Source organism: Drosophila guanche, unplaced genomic scaffold (assembly GCF_900245975.1).
Source record: "Drosophila guanche unplaced genomic scaffold, DGUA_6, whole genome shotgun sequence".
Lineage (NCBI taxonomy): Eukaryota > Metazoa > Arthropoda > Insecta > Diptera > Drosophilidae > Drosophila > Drosophila guanche.
The window spans coordinates 1,950,254-1,966,081 of NW_022995746.1; the positions used below are offsets into that span (position 1 = coordinate 1,950,254).

Consider the following 15,828-nt stretch of genomic DNA (forward strand, 5'->3'; position numbering starts at 1 on the left):
GTGGAAGCGGAGGTCCTTTCGGCGTGTGTTCAGAGTGGAACGGGGTACGGGAAGCCCAAGACTAATTTGCATTTATATTCATAATCTTAGGCATTGCGTCATGAAATATTGCATGTCCCGAACTTGTGACACTTTAATTGCCCATTTCGGGGTTGTGTGTAGGCCGCCAAACACTGAGCGAGAGAGCAGAGTGGCACGGAGAAGTGGAGAGAAGAGAGAGTAACAGAGGGGGACAAATCCAATTTAAAATTATTTTAGGGCCACAAGAAATCAAATAATTAACAGAATACGAATTTTTCCATAGTATGCTCCCAAAATATTCATTAAAACCTTCTACAAAAAACCTCCAAATGACACACCCTTTTCCGCTCAGTGTACACACAGTGTTCCGCACAGTGTTCCCAATTCTTTGACTTGCAAACACCCACCTAAAAGGGGAGAGCCACAGATCAATGCCACGTGCAGCAGTCTGAGAGTCTCTCCGCCAGACCCTCCTCCTCCTCCTCCTGCTCCTCCTCCCTGGCATAGGCCCTATTTCTGCTAGAGAAAATTCTCGTAAATCGTTGTCTATATGGTGCACATTATGGGGCCTTGGGTTTTGTCTGTTTCGCTGACTACGTGACTTTTGCGCATTTTTTCGCTGTTTGCGACTCGAGATCGATTTTCAGCCCAGATCCAACATGATCCATGCGGGTGCATAAAAACAGATACAAAGAGAGAGAGAGAGAGAGAGAGTGAGTGAGATGGAGTTGAGAAAACAAAAGTTGGAAGATGTTTAAGTGTTTGTTTGTGTTTTGTGTTTGTTTTTGTTCGAGGGTGTTGTGGGTTTGGTTTTGCTGATAAATGCCTAAGAATACGGAAACCCGAAGAACCACAGACCAAACCGAAAGATACAATGTGAAGGGCTCTGCTCTGTCTTTGTCTTCGCTCTCTGTCTGTGGATTTATCTTTGACTGGCAGTTTTATCATTGAATTGTAGAAATAAATCCACACATTCCACTCCCCAGTACTCGTCTGATAATGATGTATTATTTCTAGTAAAATGTTCTTGGAATACGAGTATCTGTGGCGGCCATTTTCCCTGCCAGCGCTGCTGCCTGCCCCCCCACGCTCTCTGCTGCTGTGGGCCCATAGCCAAGCGTAAAGAGATGTAAAGACATGCTCGAGTATGCCACTCAATGTGGCAAGCGAGGCAGTGGCTGGGACAAAATGTGAAACGAGCGTAAACTGCCATTTCAAGCATTAAAAATGCAGAAAGAATACAAAAAAAAACACAGAAAGCGAAACGCTGAAAAAGGTACATGGAAAAATAAGTAAAAAAAAAGCGAAAATAAAAATGGGAAAACTCTCGAATTGTATGTGCAAGAAATCACAATTTTATTGTACGCATGTTAATCGGGCACGAGGGGGAGTGGTCGCCGCCCTAAGTGGCTTTTTGCACACCGCTGATAGAGGAGCTCCCGGGTTGAGTCCTTCACTTGGTGGCTTGCCCGCTTGGCTGGGCTGCTTCTCTCTCCCTCTCTGTCCCTTGTCCTGTGGCCCTGCACATTGGCTTAATTAAAATGTATTAGCTATGCTTGGATTAATACTTAAAAACAATATTTTGTGTGCACATTTTGCAACATTTGAAGTAAGTCCGAAGGCGAGTCCTTAGCTGGTAATTAGAGCCAACATGGAGGGCAGTAAATGCGCCGCTTTCTCGCACTGTTACTCCATAATCAAAAGCACATTATGATCCACCAGAGCACACACCTTTTGCTTCCTTCCTTGCTTCCGCTTGAAGAAATCATCATTAGATCTTCTACTCCGCAATCAAAATCAAATTGTAAGCGGGAACCAGCTCTTCCTGGAGTAGTTTCCGTTTCCATCAAGTAATAGCGTTTTCTGCCCCTTCTCTGTACAGAAAGAACTCCTACAAACCGTAGCAAATGTGCTTGAAATGATTGCGGCAAAGGGGCAAACACCCGAAAACCAAAAGACCAGAAAGGACAACCAATTGCCACATGTCTCCGGGACGGAGTACACTTATCAGGGCACTCGCATGGAGGATTCATTTAAATAACCTAGAAGCCAACATCCGGAGCGGCACAAAGGGAGCAGAACGGAGTCCTGAAACAAATTATAACTCAATTTATACGCTTGTTTGCTCAGCCAACTCAAGCTCGAGCTCAAGTCCAAGACAAACTCCAAGTCGCAGTCGGAGTCAGTGGCAGGACGATGTAACGATAGCGATGAATGTCCTGCCAGACAAAGGCTTCAACCGGCAGGACACGAGCAGCGGCGTGTACCCAAAAGCAAAGAAAATTTCATTTTTGTGCTGCGCAAACATTTCTCTCTCTTTCGCTCCCCCCCAATCCCCAACACACACACACATTAGGACTTCCTTTGGCTTCCGATTTCGTGTCCTGGCTGCGATTGTGCGCATTATACACAGTCTGCTGGGAAGATTGGAATGGGGACTGCAGTGGGTGTGGGTGGGGTGTGGGGGAGTTGGCTATCCCTTTTGCCTAGTGCAAAAAATTTATGATTTATGTTGTTTTAAATCCAAGTCCAGACCAGTCCATGGGAAGCGCTGGGACTGTCGCTGGCTTCGACGAACAATTTCCCAAGGCAGCGTTTGGCTTAGCAGGAGATGACCGCGTGAGTGAGTCGTGAGTGGAAGCAGTGGAGACTGTGTAAAATATAACTAGAACTGACCACACTTCCTCTGATCGATTTTTAATGAAAGTGCTAGAGTGCTGAATTGAGTAAGAAATATTTAGGACTATCTTTGGGTAGATGGAAGCACATCGTTGGTGGAAAAACAGAGCCAAAAAATAACTTATAAAGCCTGAACCCTTTGAAATCTAAAGTCAGCTCAATGCACTCACAGATTACCAAACCCGATACGCCCTCGAAACACTTCTTCCTATCACTATCAATCCTTAGGATCATTGCAGAGAATGTTTCTCGTGAGTCACGCCCGCATCTCTGTCATCTGCAATGTATGGATATCTGTCCTCGTCCGAGTCCTGCCTGGTGCATGTGTGCGGTTTTCACAGATTACAAACATATGCACACACACATGTAGAAATAAGTGTGTGTGGATGTGTGTGTGGCAACGCCCACTACATACATGCAAGCGCCCCTAACGAGCAGCAGTGGAAGAGCAAAACCTGAACAGAACTGAAACGAAGCGAAGAGGAGTGGAGAGGAGAGGAGAGCGCCTCTGACTTGAGTTGAGTTTCTCATCCAAATGCGAAACCATTTAATTTGTTTCGGAGGTAATGTGGCATATGCCAGCAATTGCAAGGAGCAAGGAGCCCACACATCCCATGGCGCTGGGAAGTAACCTCAGATTGAGTGCTAAACATGCCTCGCCGATTACCATGCAACAACCAACTAAGCAACCAACGAACCACTCTTGCCCCAAATTGCTGCTGCCGCTGCTGCTCATGCTCAAGATTGACCCGAAGCCTTTGGCCATGCATCAGGAATTTATTACCGCCAAGCATTACCAGCGGCATTTGCATATTTATGAATAATGAAGGATAACCATGTCCAGAAAATTAAGTCTAAGCCGGAGAGCGAGCGGACTCTTGACTTTTCCATTTCTATAACCTTTGCATGCCATCTGAGATCTCGTGGTTCTGCCGAAACTGATACTCCAAGAGCACACACATAAAGGCATATAGTAACTGTTTCTATATAGCGTTATATATTATAGATGTGTGTGTGTGTGTGTGTGTGCACACTCCAAGACATTGGTCACGAGAAGCGGAAATGCTGATAAGAAACTTCAATGTTCTTTTTTTTTGTTATTTCGTTGTCGTGTTTAATGTCTTTTTGTCGTGCTTAGTGTCTTTAGTGGGGTGCTGCTCCACTCTGCTGTATCGTGTGTGTGTGTGTGTGCGTAGCTGGACATATAATCTATATAGTATAATACTTAGTAGCGATTTAGCTGCCATGGCATGATGATGATGGTGGTGGTCCCTGTGCCCTGTGCCCGCTGTGCCCACGCATAAGTCAAGTGGTTGGCCCTGGGAAAATTGTTATTTCATGTAAATCATTTGCGAGCCTCAGTCGAGTGGGAAATTCCCGCATATTAGAATTAATTTCTGGCAATTATTATGGGAGTATCTATGATGGATAATTCGAATATCATGGAATTTGTGATGGGCTGCAAAATTCTGGGAAATATTTGTTCGATTTTTGAACTATTTGCAGACACAAACAGAAATTTTTGAGTGTGAAATAAAACTCGCAGACTTTTCCGTGATTCATAGATGAATATTTAAGCAAATTAAATACTTATTTATATTATTAAATAGTTCTAGCTATGAGCTACCACCCAACAGCAGACACCTAAAAATATTTCCAAAATTAAATGTATAAATAAAATCAAATAAAAAAGATTACCACAGCATCTACCCGTAAGCCCTTAAGTACTCATCGCATGCTCATCATATATTTACAAAATACTTGTAATTATAATAGAGACCACAACCACAATCCAATCCCCATGCAACTGTCAAGTGCAGTGGCTCTAAAAACTGTCCACCGCAGCCACTTAACGCACATGAATCAAAAACTTTGGGACGACTTCGTTTTATGGGAGCAACTCCGACCGCGGCAGCACAAGAAACAAATTTCAATTGCCATCGTAAAAGTCACATAAACTGAAGCGCGATTCATAATTCTTGGCGCAATAGTTTTTCCCATTTTTCGGGGGGATCGACACCCAAGTGGAAGTTCGGATTCGTTCGGGCTCCGCGCTCAGACAATGCCACTTATCGAATTTCACACTCGATTTGTTCTATGGGGGAGAACTTTCTTTGATTTCGAAGCGAGAGAAAATCGATGAACTCGCCTGACAGCCGCATAGTTGGAAAAAAATAATTTATGCGCTCATAACAATTAGCCGCAAGTCAAGTGGAGAGTGCTGAGAGAAAGAAATCTCTCTCTCTCTCTCTTTCAATTGTCTGTATAGCTACAATGATTTCCTTTCCCAGGATCCTAAGCACGCGCCTTGAACGCACACCTGCGGGGCAGGGAACGTCGCTCGATGGAACATCCTAATTGGATTTAAAGGCCTAGGCCTAGGCCTATCCTTTTGTGTGTGTGTGTGTGTGTTTGTGTACCTGCAAGCCACATTTAACCGCGGGCATATTTAATTTAATTTCTACGTATTTAACCCAAAACCAAGCCCAAACTGAAACCGCAAACTGAACGGAACAGAACCGAACTGAAGGGCAGAGAACAATGAGCGAGCGAGCAGGTTGCACAACATTTGCCCCGGCGTACGCGTATCGCTTTAAAAATTTATGCAATTATGAGCCGCAAATATTATTACATCAACATACAAATACGAACGATACGAGCGGGGGGGGAAACAGCAAATGAGCAACACAACAGAAGAGAGAGAGAGAGAGAGAGAGAGAGAGTCCTTTAGCCATTGTGTTCCCATCGCTCATCAGGTTGTGGCAACATATTGATAGACAATAATTTGTCTTAATGAAATTTTGCTTTTATTTATGAGATTGCCGGAACGTGTAGGAAATGTCTGGTCTGTTATGGGTGTTGCCCCGGGGCCGGGGTTAGCGACGTTGCTAAGAAAACACCGGGGAAAAACAATCTGCTGCAGGACAGGAGCAAACGCCTCTGCCCTTCGGGGCAATTAGTGTTAGCTTCTTTATCGCAGGAGTGCAGGAAGGAGGGTTGAACGGTAGATTGTTCCAACATCCCAACCAACATCCCGATGTGGTGTTGTTATGGTTACCGTTCCTTCAGTTTGCTGCTGTCTTTCATGTCCTGTGCATAATTTATTGTTCTTTGGATTCTCGCTCTGTCTGGTTTCCGGAAGCCCACGGTCTTCCATTTATCAACAAAGTTGCTCTTTGCGCTTGGCTCTTTGAGTGGCGAGTGGGAAAAAAAGGAAGAAAATCTGTTATGTAATTGCTTTTGAGTTTTTCCACCTTTCCACCGAGTGGGAGGTCGCCTTTGTCGCCCTTTCTGCCAAATGGCAACCACAAAGTCGAGGGTCCGAGAGAGTTTTTTCCACTCGCCAACTGTTAATGGGGCTTCCCCGCTGCGTGTGCGAGGATTCCTACATGGCAGGATGGGGCGGAGGAGGTGTTGAAAAGATTTTCCAATATCAATTGAAATTAAATTGAATTTTAAATTGGCCAGCGACAACGACCAGAAGACATTGCCATTGCCATCGCTTCTGTGTGGAGATTGTGGGAATGTTAGGCGTGTTAGAGTGTGTGAAAATTGAAATGGAGTTGGGTTTGGGTTGCCAGTGGGCGTGGTTAGAGGTTAGCCACACTTGTTTGTGACAGCCCAAAGGGCAATAAGGTGAAAGAAAAATCATTGTGCCCAAGGCAAAGGCAAAGTTTTAAATTAGTCTCAAAAGTTTTTGCAGCAAATATACTGCTGGAAAATATAGATTATTATGCTCCAAGCTGTAGAAATTCGTAGGAATTTGAGGGTATTTTTGGATGCAAAATACATAAAACTGGACTAGAGCGGTGATTAGATCACTTTATCAAAGACCTACCATTGAGGCAATTGATTCTAAACAATTTTTATCCAAATCGCTTCAAGATTTTCTCGACTTTTTCTCATGTTTTCTCTTATTTTATTCCCCGTGCAGTTCCAGTAGCAGTACTACTCCCTAGAAATCACCTCCGTCTCCATTGTACCCATTGCAGAGCGGGGTCAAACTCTGGAGGGGTCCTACTAGACTTGACAGCAGTACGCCTCTAGCCAGCCTCCAGGACGACGTGGAGAGGAACAAAAGTAAAAGTAGGCATCACAATAAGAACTGTGAGGACTGTGAGGACGGAGGACTCGGTGCATCCCATCTGTGAGTGTGAGTGCTCGAACTCATACTCGAACTCTTATATGGCATATCCTATATCCCATTCTGTGCTGCAGCCCATCCCGATGCTTTGTTGATGGCTCTGCCATTGTCGACATAAATGCACAATTTGCGGATGAAAAGCACGGGAGGAGAGGGCACACATACACAGATGCATAACCATGTATGTATGTATATTCAATGTACTTCCGGTGGCAGTGGCAGGGCAGGAGTGCTCATAGCTCTCTCTCTCTCTCTCTGTGGATGGGTCGCCTGGGTTCGGTTTTTGAAGTTGCTTTCAAGGCCCTTTGACAGTGGCTATGGCGACGGATAATACACACTTAATTGCTCAAAATGATGCGATTGTGGAGCGATGCATATGCCACAAGGGCACAAACACACACAACACACTCTGGGGTACAGAGTTCACCCAACTGCACCACCCGATTCGACGAATGGAAAGCTTCGTCACAGCTTTTTTGGCGCGCTGAATGGGCAGGAGGCTGGCAGCAGTAGGCTGGGCGGTAGGAGTGAACCATGAGCTACCCTGGTTATGTATTTAAGCCACAACAAAAGACACTCGAAAGCATATCATTGGCGTTTTGTGACGAGCTCCGTGCACATGAACCATAATTGCATTTAAAGGTTTTTGCACTCCTCTTACCCATTCCACGGCTCGCTGCCTCGGCCCACTCCTCTACGCTCTCTCTGTGGTTTCGTGTGTATGAAAACATGCAAAATGTGGTTCACAAACGACAGAAGCCAGCCAGCCAGCCAGCCATCGATGGGAGATTTGCAAAGCGAGATTGGGTGCGGCCATACAGGCACGATGAATCACCTAAAAGAAGTAAGCTAAAAGATTGAGAGTTTGTTTATTTGGAGGTGCTCACAGCAGAACGGTAAATGCATGCGAGCATAATTGCTTGTTGTTTTTTTTTTTGCTTGTAGCTGCATGAGCTCTGTCTCTCTCGCAAAAGCTTGCGCTCAAGCTTGCTCTCTGCTTTGACTTTGATCGCGGTTCTTATCTTGCGTTTGATCTGAGCTTTTGGCTGCTGCTGCAGTTCGGTGCGCTGTTGGAGTTTAGTGAAGCTTCAAGCATTCGCGTGTTATTTTTGTTATATCTAAGATTCCCCCTCCCCGTTGCTGCACACTTCCCCCGCACTCACTTCTCCCGCTTGTTCTTTCTCGTTCTCCTTTTCTGTTCGACCCACAAAAAAGCAACCGCATTTCTGCGTTTTACTCAAGTGCCTTCCACCACACACACACACACACACTCCATACTCCACACTCTATATTCCACACTCCTTGGCTACGTAGCACTCCACTTGAGCTCAGTACCCCCTGCCCCTGGTGGTAGTACCCCCTGCCCATGGAAGCATCAATTGCGACTCGCCTCGCCATTGTTTCAATTTCCATGTCGATTTGGTTGTTTTCATTTTGATGACCTCGCCGCCGCAGCAGGCAGGGAGCAGCAGCCGAGGCAGCCGTGGCATTCTGGAAATCTATAAATACTGGCAATCATTACGGGGGTTTCATATTTTTATTGCATATTTTATAAGAATCTGAATCTGAATCCGATGGAGGAACAGAGGCAGCAGCAGCAGCAGCAGCAGCAGCAGCAGCAGCAGCAGCAGCAGACTCCGTACTCTAGCCCTTCCCGCTCCTGGCAATCCAATTGTCATTCATGACAGCTGTCGATCAGAGGTCGAGCTGAGCAGAAATGGCGGCTGAAAAATGTTCAACAATAGTAACGAAGAACGGGGAAGGGGCGAAGAGGAGGGGTGAGCACGATTGAGAGGGGACTTTGGTTTGCTTTTGATTCACAATTTTACAATTCTCCCTCTCCCCTTCTTCTCTCTGTGTCACAGATCTCTCTCACTCCCCCCAGACTGAATGGAACTTTCAGTTCGCGCTGTGTGTGTGCTCTGTGTGTTTTTTGTGTAATTGCCACCTTTTGTTTGGTCAAATGTTTGGCATATTTTGTAAATTATATTCCCCCGGATTGATTTTGGATTTGTAATGGCGGAATTTGCATATGTTTATGGAAGGTTATGCGATATGATATCATAATCTATGGAGAGTATGCAAATCTCTAATAATAATAATGGCATATCTATAGCGATAGTAATTGGTAAGGATCGAAAAAACAGAAGCAGAAGAATACTTGATTGACTTGATGTGGGTACGAGAAAGTGATTCCAGCTAGGTCTGTATTTCTACCCACAACTATACACCAATGGTGATTGAATATCATATCTTAATATTTATTCGGATCCCTGATAATAAATTCCAAATGAACTTACAGGAAGAGAATCAATCCTCTCAAATATTCACTAGATACAATTCCCTTATTCCGGAATGGAAAACAGTCAAATTGATCAGAATTTTGATTTTCTCTTAGACTAAGAACATTTTAAGACAATCTTATTCCACTGCCTAGAGTCATTTACCGAATTACCTTGCGAATTACTAAGAACCTTTCTACAACTACAAATCGATTAGTTAATGAGCAAAATCGACGAGCCTTCCATTAAGTTGTTGAGAATTTTAAATATGTTTCCGCTTTTTTTAAGATAAAGATTAAGTGAAAGAATTTTATAGGAAACCGGAGAGGATTACTTGAAAATAATACATTAAAATGGCAATTGTAATTTTTGACTATGAAACCAAACTCTCAATCAAAATTTGGCTTTACTTTCAAGACTATAAAAACCCATCATGTTGCTTCTGCATTGATTGATGTTTCATTTGATGCTTCAATTGATCCTTCAGTTATTCGTTTTGAATTGCATATTTTCATGATTTTCTGCATTGTAGCTATCGAAACCCATTCATTGATGTTTCATTTATTCACTTTGTGTCTACCCACATGCTCGTGTCTTCTTTGTGATCAAATATCATGCACTAGAAGTCCCCTTTGCATTACCCGCCCTCAGCCATGGCAATCAATTTCAGGCATCACACCTTGCCTCAGATCTGTGCCTGCCATGTGGCAATGACATTGCCATGTGCCAAACAGGAGCGGAACCCAACGAATATACAAACCAGAAAACACCTTTTGCCGAATGTCAACGCCCGTACATCATCATCATCGGCATCAGCATCGTTGCTCGAGTACAAAATTCAAATATAATTCGAATGCTGTTTGCTGGCGGAGACATCCGCGACGAGAAATTTGCCCAACAATTGTTTTGCAAGCGGGCGCAACTCCTGTGCGTGTGTCCTCTGTTCCCTGTCTCCCTTCTGTACTTGGTAGAAACATCTGTCGGATGTCGTCGGAAGTTGTATCTGACGGCACGCCCCACACAGCAATCACAACTTGGCGCAGAGTGGCAAGGAGTGGAGTGCCGCCTCGATTTTTCACTGCAAGCTGCCTTCGAATATCTCAACATCCCATTGTGTGAGTGTGTCTCGCCTAAAGTTACGGATATTATTCATAATTTTCCAACGTGCCACTGTGACATATGCCACAGCAAAGGAGAAGGAGAAGGAGCAGGCTGGTTGCCATTCATGAGGGTTGTCTTTCAGCGGAAATCAGTTTTTCTGGCTGATAGAGTGCCCGTCCCTGCCTCCGTGTTGACCATCAAGGACCGAGGGCACGAGCTGTCAAGGCAAAAATAAAAACAAAAACCGAAAAAAGCCGAAAAGCAAAGCAAACATTTTTGTGGGTTTTCTGTGATAATGACGTGATAATTGCTTCTGCAGATCAGAAAGCAAAGCGTTTCTGTTGTGCCATTTCGGGAGAGAAGCCTTGCAAGTGACACATTCCGTACACATCCAGATACAGAGACATTTTATAGCAAAGTTCAAAGGACACCTGCCGTGCGGTTTTAATTGCATTGCACACCAAAAGTGACAAGGAATCTTGCAAGGACCGCCCGGCGCTAGGAAACAAAGTAATTACAAGGCCAACACACAGACACCCACAGGACACACGGGGAGAGGCCAAAGAACTCAAATTAGATGGAGCGCAGAGCACGACAGCAAGTGTCGCACATTGACAGCTCCAGGATGTGCCCGAGCCCGCCACAGCATTCACAGCAAAGGCAAGACATGGTTGGGTGGCTGTGGTTGGGTGACCCAAAGGGATGCCAGAGCAAGATTTCTATTAGCAGCGTCAAGGAAATCGTTTTTCCTAATAGCTATAGCCCCGCCACGTGTCCCACTGCTCAGTCGTGTGTCACAGGCGCAGGACAACCGCAGCATCCATAGCACCATAGCCAGAAAGGGAACAAACAATACAATTGAAAAATTATAAAAATTTCGCACTCCGTAACGAAAATCGGACGGACGTCGCTGTGGTCCTTGCACTCAGAGATACACTTGTTTCCAGCGCCCAGGACACGCGTCTACAGAGCGAGACGAAGGCCGCAGACATCATCAATATTGCAAGAGTCCTGCCAGCACGAGGGCGCATATTGAGGCTGTCAAATAAGCGTAGCTAATGCGTATTAAGTGCACTCCCTTAGAGTCCTTTTAGAGGGTGGTTGGCTACTGCTTCTCCGCTGTCTCAATCACGCTAATAGCCGCAATTCATGCAAATGTTATAGACACTAATATATGCGATGGCATAAGTCAAGTACGAGCAAGGTCAAATGCGGTTGGGAGTGGGTTACTGATGGCTGGTGGGTTTGTGGCAAAGGATTCTTCCTGTAGTGAGTAAACTTTTCTGCCTTTTGTTGCGCAACTTTTCTTCTTGTTTTAATTTTGTCTTATCCAATTGGAATTTAGAATTTCTCTTTCTTTTTTCACGTATCACATGGCAATACTTAAGTCCATCTAACGAGTACTACAACTAAGTCTGATGCCTTCTCCCCGTTTAGGAGAAATGCATTCCATTGAACTGCTCCCGATCGTCTCGCACCATATTGTTGTACTTCCATTTGTCCGAGCTCGAGGCCTGACTGCTCCACGCTCCGGAGCTGTGACTGGGCTTGCTGCTGCTGCCCTGTGACTGGGAGTTGGAACGGGAACGGTCCTTGCTCGAGTGATTATCCTTGGTGCTGGTGCTGGTGGTGCACTTATCCGTACGCTCTGTATAGACCATTTTTTGAGTGTTTTTTGCTGCCAAATTCGCGCTTTCAAATGCGTATTTTGAGTTGAGTGTTTGGGAGTTGGTTTGCTAATTCCCAATTCACGGCACAGACTGCAGCAGGGTGAGCACTTTGAGTTCCTTGTTGTTGGCCGAATTGCCCGTTCGAGATCCTTTGCGGGACGATAGACTTTTGCCTAAGCTGTGAACGAGAAAAGGGAATGAAATCTGTTTCTAAAACATAACTTTTCCGTCTATGATTTTTACCTTGATTGTTTGAACAATTTGTGTTTGGAATCCGTTCTAGTAATTTTTGGCATTGACACAACACTTTTGCAACTTGCACATTGGTGAAGAAAATGAAAGAAATTTCGCCCACTGCTATCGTTCCACACACAACCAAAGAAACTTGCACCGCTCGTCTTGCCGCTGAACTTTCTACTGAGCCAGCAGCACGCCGGACAACTGGTTTAAATACGCTCCAAAATCGCGATCGATCGAGTGCATTGGAACTGAAGGAACTACTGCGTCACACACACAGTTCTGAGCAGCAGCTGCAGCTCCCTCCCCCGATAAAAGCACCCATCCATGGGGTGACCTCAGTCTGGGCAGACCCCGAACCCGTTCGTGCCGACGCTCGACGACGACAATGCAAATGAGAGTTATCAGCGAGACTGGTTTTATCAGCGAAACATTCGCAAACAAGACACCTGTGGCTGAGGGAGGGGAAACGACTACAGGATTACCTCTTAGATCTATACAAAATATAGCAAATAGTGCTGATAGTTTTTGACCTCAAGCCTCAAGCAGCACTTCCCTTTAGAGCTGCCCATTTTAAGGGGTACACCTCAAAGACACCTCATCTGGTGATGCCCCAAAAAAAAAGCGCCGACAACCTGCTGCCTCTCACGTAGTAGCTGCCCCCGCTGTTTGCTCCCCTCATCAGCATTATCTCTATCTGTACCATTGAGACCGGCCGGCTACCTTTTTTTAGGGTAGGGAAGTTCACTCCTTAGGTTCTGTCCTTAACGGCACAAATCTCTCACCCTATGACGCGTGGCATAGCTGTACATATATCTGTATGTACATATATCTGCATATATGTATGTATAATGGTATAATTTAATATAATCCATCGTTCATTATGCATGAGCCACGTCTGGTGGCTGATGAAAAGTCTCCCCTGCATTGCATCAGCCAATTTGCGAGCAAGAAAACAGCTTCAACTGGTGGTGCTGGCCTGTTGGCCAGTTTTTGTATATATAGCACTTTAATGTGTTGTTGTTTACTTTATCTACTATATAGACAACCGATTTGAGGTGTGCTGGGAGCCGCAGGAATAAGGAAAGGACTGGGAATAGGCCAAGGACTTGGGGAACGACAATGAGGAATGGATAGGTGGAAGGCATTTGGTTGGATTATATCTCAGGGATCCGCTTCTTTTGAAACTCTAAGCTCTCAATCTTTCATTAAGAGTTCGCTGATCCCTTTGGCATCACTTTCACCCCTAAAAACCCCCGTCTAAACCCCTAAAACAAGTCCAACCAGCTAGGATTCCAGACAGGCAACCACAATGGTACATTCCCTCTAACTTCTCTGTGTACTTTGAACGTCTAAGTCGCAGCTTTAAATGTCAAGCGCCTGCAAAATATTTATGTGTCTGCCGAAAAATAAAATAAAATTCCGATGACTGCAAAATGCGAATGCAAATGCGCCAGACACATGGCTGATAATTGATTAAATTAAAATGTGGCCCAGACAGACAGAAAGAAAGCAAAAATTAAGACAGGTTTTGGGGCAGTAGAAAGATGTGCAAAAGATCCCTGCGCGGAGTTTATATAAGGCTAAGACCGAGTGGCAGATGTTGAAATGTTTCAGCGGAACAGCCAGAGATTCCCTGAAAGTTGATCCTTTTTGTGGGGAAAGTACCCCACGCTCTCCCTGGTGTTTCCCCCCATTTGTTTTGTATTTGTTATTGTTTGTCCCGGCTCTTTGATTTGTTTATGCTTTTGGGCCATCAATGAGTGTGCGTCTATGACGGCTGACCGCGTGGCAAGTTGAGAGCCAAAGCCCGTTTCATTGACGCAAAACTCCACACGAGCGAACAAGACATTTTTGGGCCAGAGATTTTTGCATCACAGATCACGGCGAATGGAAACTAGTTTCCGCAGCACGAGCCCGCCGCATGATCGCGAGGCGATTTCGGGAGGGTATAAAAGCAGAGCACACAGCTCACAATTCCAACACACCAATTCGTGGAGCTTTCGCAGTTAAATCTCTTGCAAAGATCTCAAACAAAATTCACCCAAACGTAGAGCAACAAATGTGTCAATGAAGACACCGGACACCAAAGCGAAGCTACTTGATAATATTAGGTGAGAGTTGGAAGGGAATTCCACCAAGATCAACCCCAAACTAATGCGAAATTCTCTTATTTCTTAGTCTCTCCAAACATCTGTCTTCTAAGAAGGGCGGCTCTCGCACTAGCAACTGCGGCAATTGTCTGGAATTCTCGGTGCTCACGCGGCTATCCAGTGTGCCCTGAATCCCCCACACAAACACGGCTCCATCCAGCTCCAATTTTGAATCTTTGAAAAGAAATCTTCATTCCCCAAGATGGTTCATCAGACGCGTACCCCGAGCAAGGCCATTCCAGCCAAGCACCTGAGTCCCATGCGCAATGTGGACACTCTGGGCGGAAAGTATGCCGTTTCCAGCAGTCCGGCGGACAGTTTCCTGCGACACAACAGCAGCAGCAGCAGCAGCAGGTTGACTGTCCACCAGACTTCGCCGGCTGCCTTCAAGTACAACAATTTGGTCAACAATAATCGGGAGCAGTTCAATGCCCTGCACTTTTGCTGACGGATGCGGCGGAGAGACTAAAACCCAAACCCCAACAGCAGCAACTAAAGTTCGCTGTTGGTTGCTTGGTTGGTTGGGTTACCCTTGATCATTTGTTATAAATAATGCAATAAATTTATACAACTTGTGTGCACAAATATTGCAATTAATTGCCACGTGTCCTGCTGCAGATTTTACATTTTTGCAAAATTTAATTTGCAGCCGCGCCTAAGCCTTCCTCGTTCTCATTTTTCATTGTTTGCGGCTGTCTGCCACACTTTGTCACAATGTAAATGTGTGTGCATGTGTGTGTGTGTGTGTGTGTGTGTGTGTGTGTGTATTCGCACATTTGATATTCGGTTTTTTTCCATACACGCGCCATATTTTCACATTAGCTGCAAATCAAAAGCTTAAACATTTCGCACGGCTGCCATTTGCATAAATCTTCATTTATGTTTTTCTCTCTCTTTGGTTTTATTCTGTTTGTAGGCTTTTGTAGACTTTGTACCTGGCGCGTTGTGGCACTATAAGAATTTAATGTTCTGTATGGAAAAGTGTTTATAAGAGTGAATGTTTGCACAGCCAAAAAGAAGAGCGAAACATGAAGTTGAAATAGTTTTGGGACAGGGAAAGAAATTGCATAAAAACGGGCATTGAGTCAAAATATATTCCGTGTAAGATGCATCCAATCTGTAAGTGTTTAATGTTAGGCAGAATATTTAGAGAGCAAATTACCAGAATCAATAAAGTAAATGCTTTTTTCCGTCTAGAAAAAGTAACCCAAAACTTTGTGTTTTCAATTTCCAAATTCCTAGAATTTCATTTTTATTCATTGAGAGTGAAAAGAGTTCTAGAACTTTCCAAAAGTTGTACCCCAAATGAAACACCTTTGAGCCCAGGCATTCCCTTGATGAAAAATTCTACTAAGAGCTCTTTCCACCTCCAACTTTCAGTGAGAAAGAAAATGCGCTATCCACATCAATTTATGCTAAACGCTGAACAGGTATGCAAATGGAAGACTCAACTCGGACCTAATCTGAACTGGTTTCCACAGCCAACAATGTAAAGGGTAAACGAAGAGCAGCAGCTGATGATCACTCCAACAACTAGTTAG

General features: G+C 44.7%; 4 protein-coding genes across 4 annotated transcripts; 2 read left to right on the plus strand and 2 right to left on the minus strand.

Moving 5' to 3' along the window:
• Positions 1-11,520: 11,520 nt before the first annotated feature.
• Positions 11,521-11,927, minus strand: LOC117582131. Its single transcript, XM_034269715.1, has one exon. It carries the CDS (start codon positions 11,886-11,888, stop codon positions 11,661-11,663), a length of 228 nt encoding a protein of 75 aa, XP_034125606.1. The 5' UTR covers positions 11,889-11,927; the 3' UTR covers positions 11,521-11,660.
• A 23-nt stretch (positions 11,928-11,950) lies between these two features.
• LOC117582132 lies at positions 11,951-12,316 on the minus strand. The gene is made up of 2 exons (XM_034269716.1): positions 12,141-12,316; positions 11,951-12,075 (listed from the first exon to the last, which is right to left on the minus strand). Exons 1-2 carry the CDS (start codon positions 12,191-12,193, stop codon positions 11,976-11,978), a joined length of 153 nt encoding a protein of 50 aa, XP_034125607.1. The 5' UTR covers positions 12,194-12,316; the 3' UTR covers positions 11,951-11,975.
• A 1,422-nt stretch (positions 12,317-13,738) lies between these two features.
• On the plus strand, positions 13,739-14,452 carry LOC117582133. The gene is made up of 2 exons (XM_034269717.1): positions 13,739-14,248; positions 14,316-14,452. The coding sequence occupies exons 1-2, from the start codon at positions 14,205-14,207 to the stop codon at positions 14,416-14,418; spliced, it is 147 nt and encodes a 48-aa protein (XP_034125608.1). The 5' UTR covers positions 13,739-14,204; the 3' UTR covers positions 14,419-14,452.
• Positions 14,453-14,454: 2 nt separating this feature from the next.
• LOC117582130 lies at positions 14,455-14,884 on the plus strand. The gene has a single exon (XM_034269713.1). It carries the CDS (start codon positions 14,490-14,492, stop codon positions 14,733-14,735), a length of 246 nt encoding a protein of 81 aa, XP_034125604.1. The 5' UTR covers positions 14,455-14,489; the 3' UTR covers positions 14,736-14,884.
• The last annotated feature ends 944 nt before the right edge of the window (positions 14,885-15,828 follow it).

What these genes read in the sequence shown, in the direction of transcription:
- LOC117582133 (XM_034269717.1), top strand. Translation starts at nt 14,205, where the DNA reads ATGAAGACACCGGACACCAAAGCGAAGCTACTTGATAATATTAG. An exon ending in AAGCTACTTGATAATATTAG is followed by an intron (nt 14,249 to 14,315) that starts GTGAGAGTTGGA and finishes CTTATTTCTTAG; the next exon opens with TCTCTCCAAACATCTGTCTT.
- LOC117582132 (XM_034269716.1), bottom strand. Translation starts at nt 12,193, where the DNA reads ATGCCAAAAATTACTAGAACGGATTCCAAACACAAATTGTTCAAACAA. An exon ending in AAATTGTTCAAACAATCAAG is followed by an intron (nt 12,076 to 12,140) that starts GTAAAAATCATA and finishes TCTCGTTCACAG; the next exon opens with CTTAGGCAAAAGTCTATCGT.
- LOC117582130 (XM_034269713.1), top strand. Translation starts at nt 14,490, where the DNA reads ATGGTTCATCAGACGCGTACCCCGAGCAAGGCCATTCCAGCCAAGCAC.
- LOC117582131 (XM_034269715.1), bottom strand. Translation starts at nt 11,888, where the DNA reads ATGGTCTATACAGAGCGTACGGATAAGTGCACCACCAGCACCAGCACC.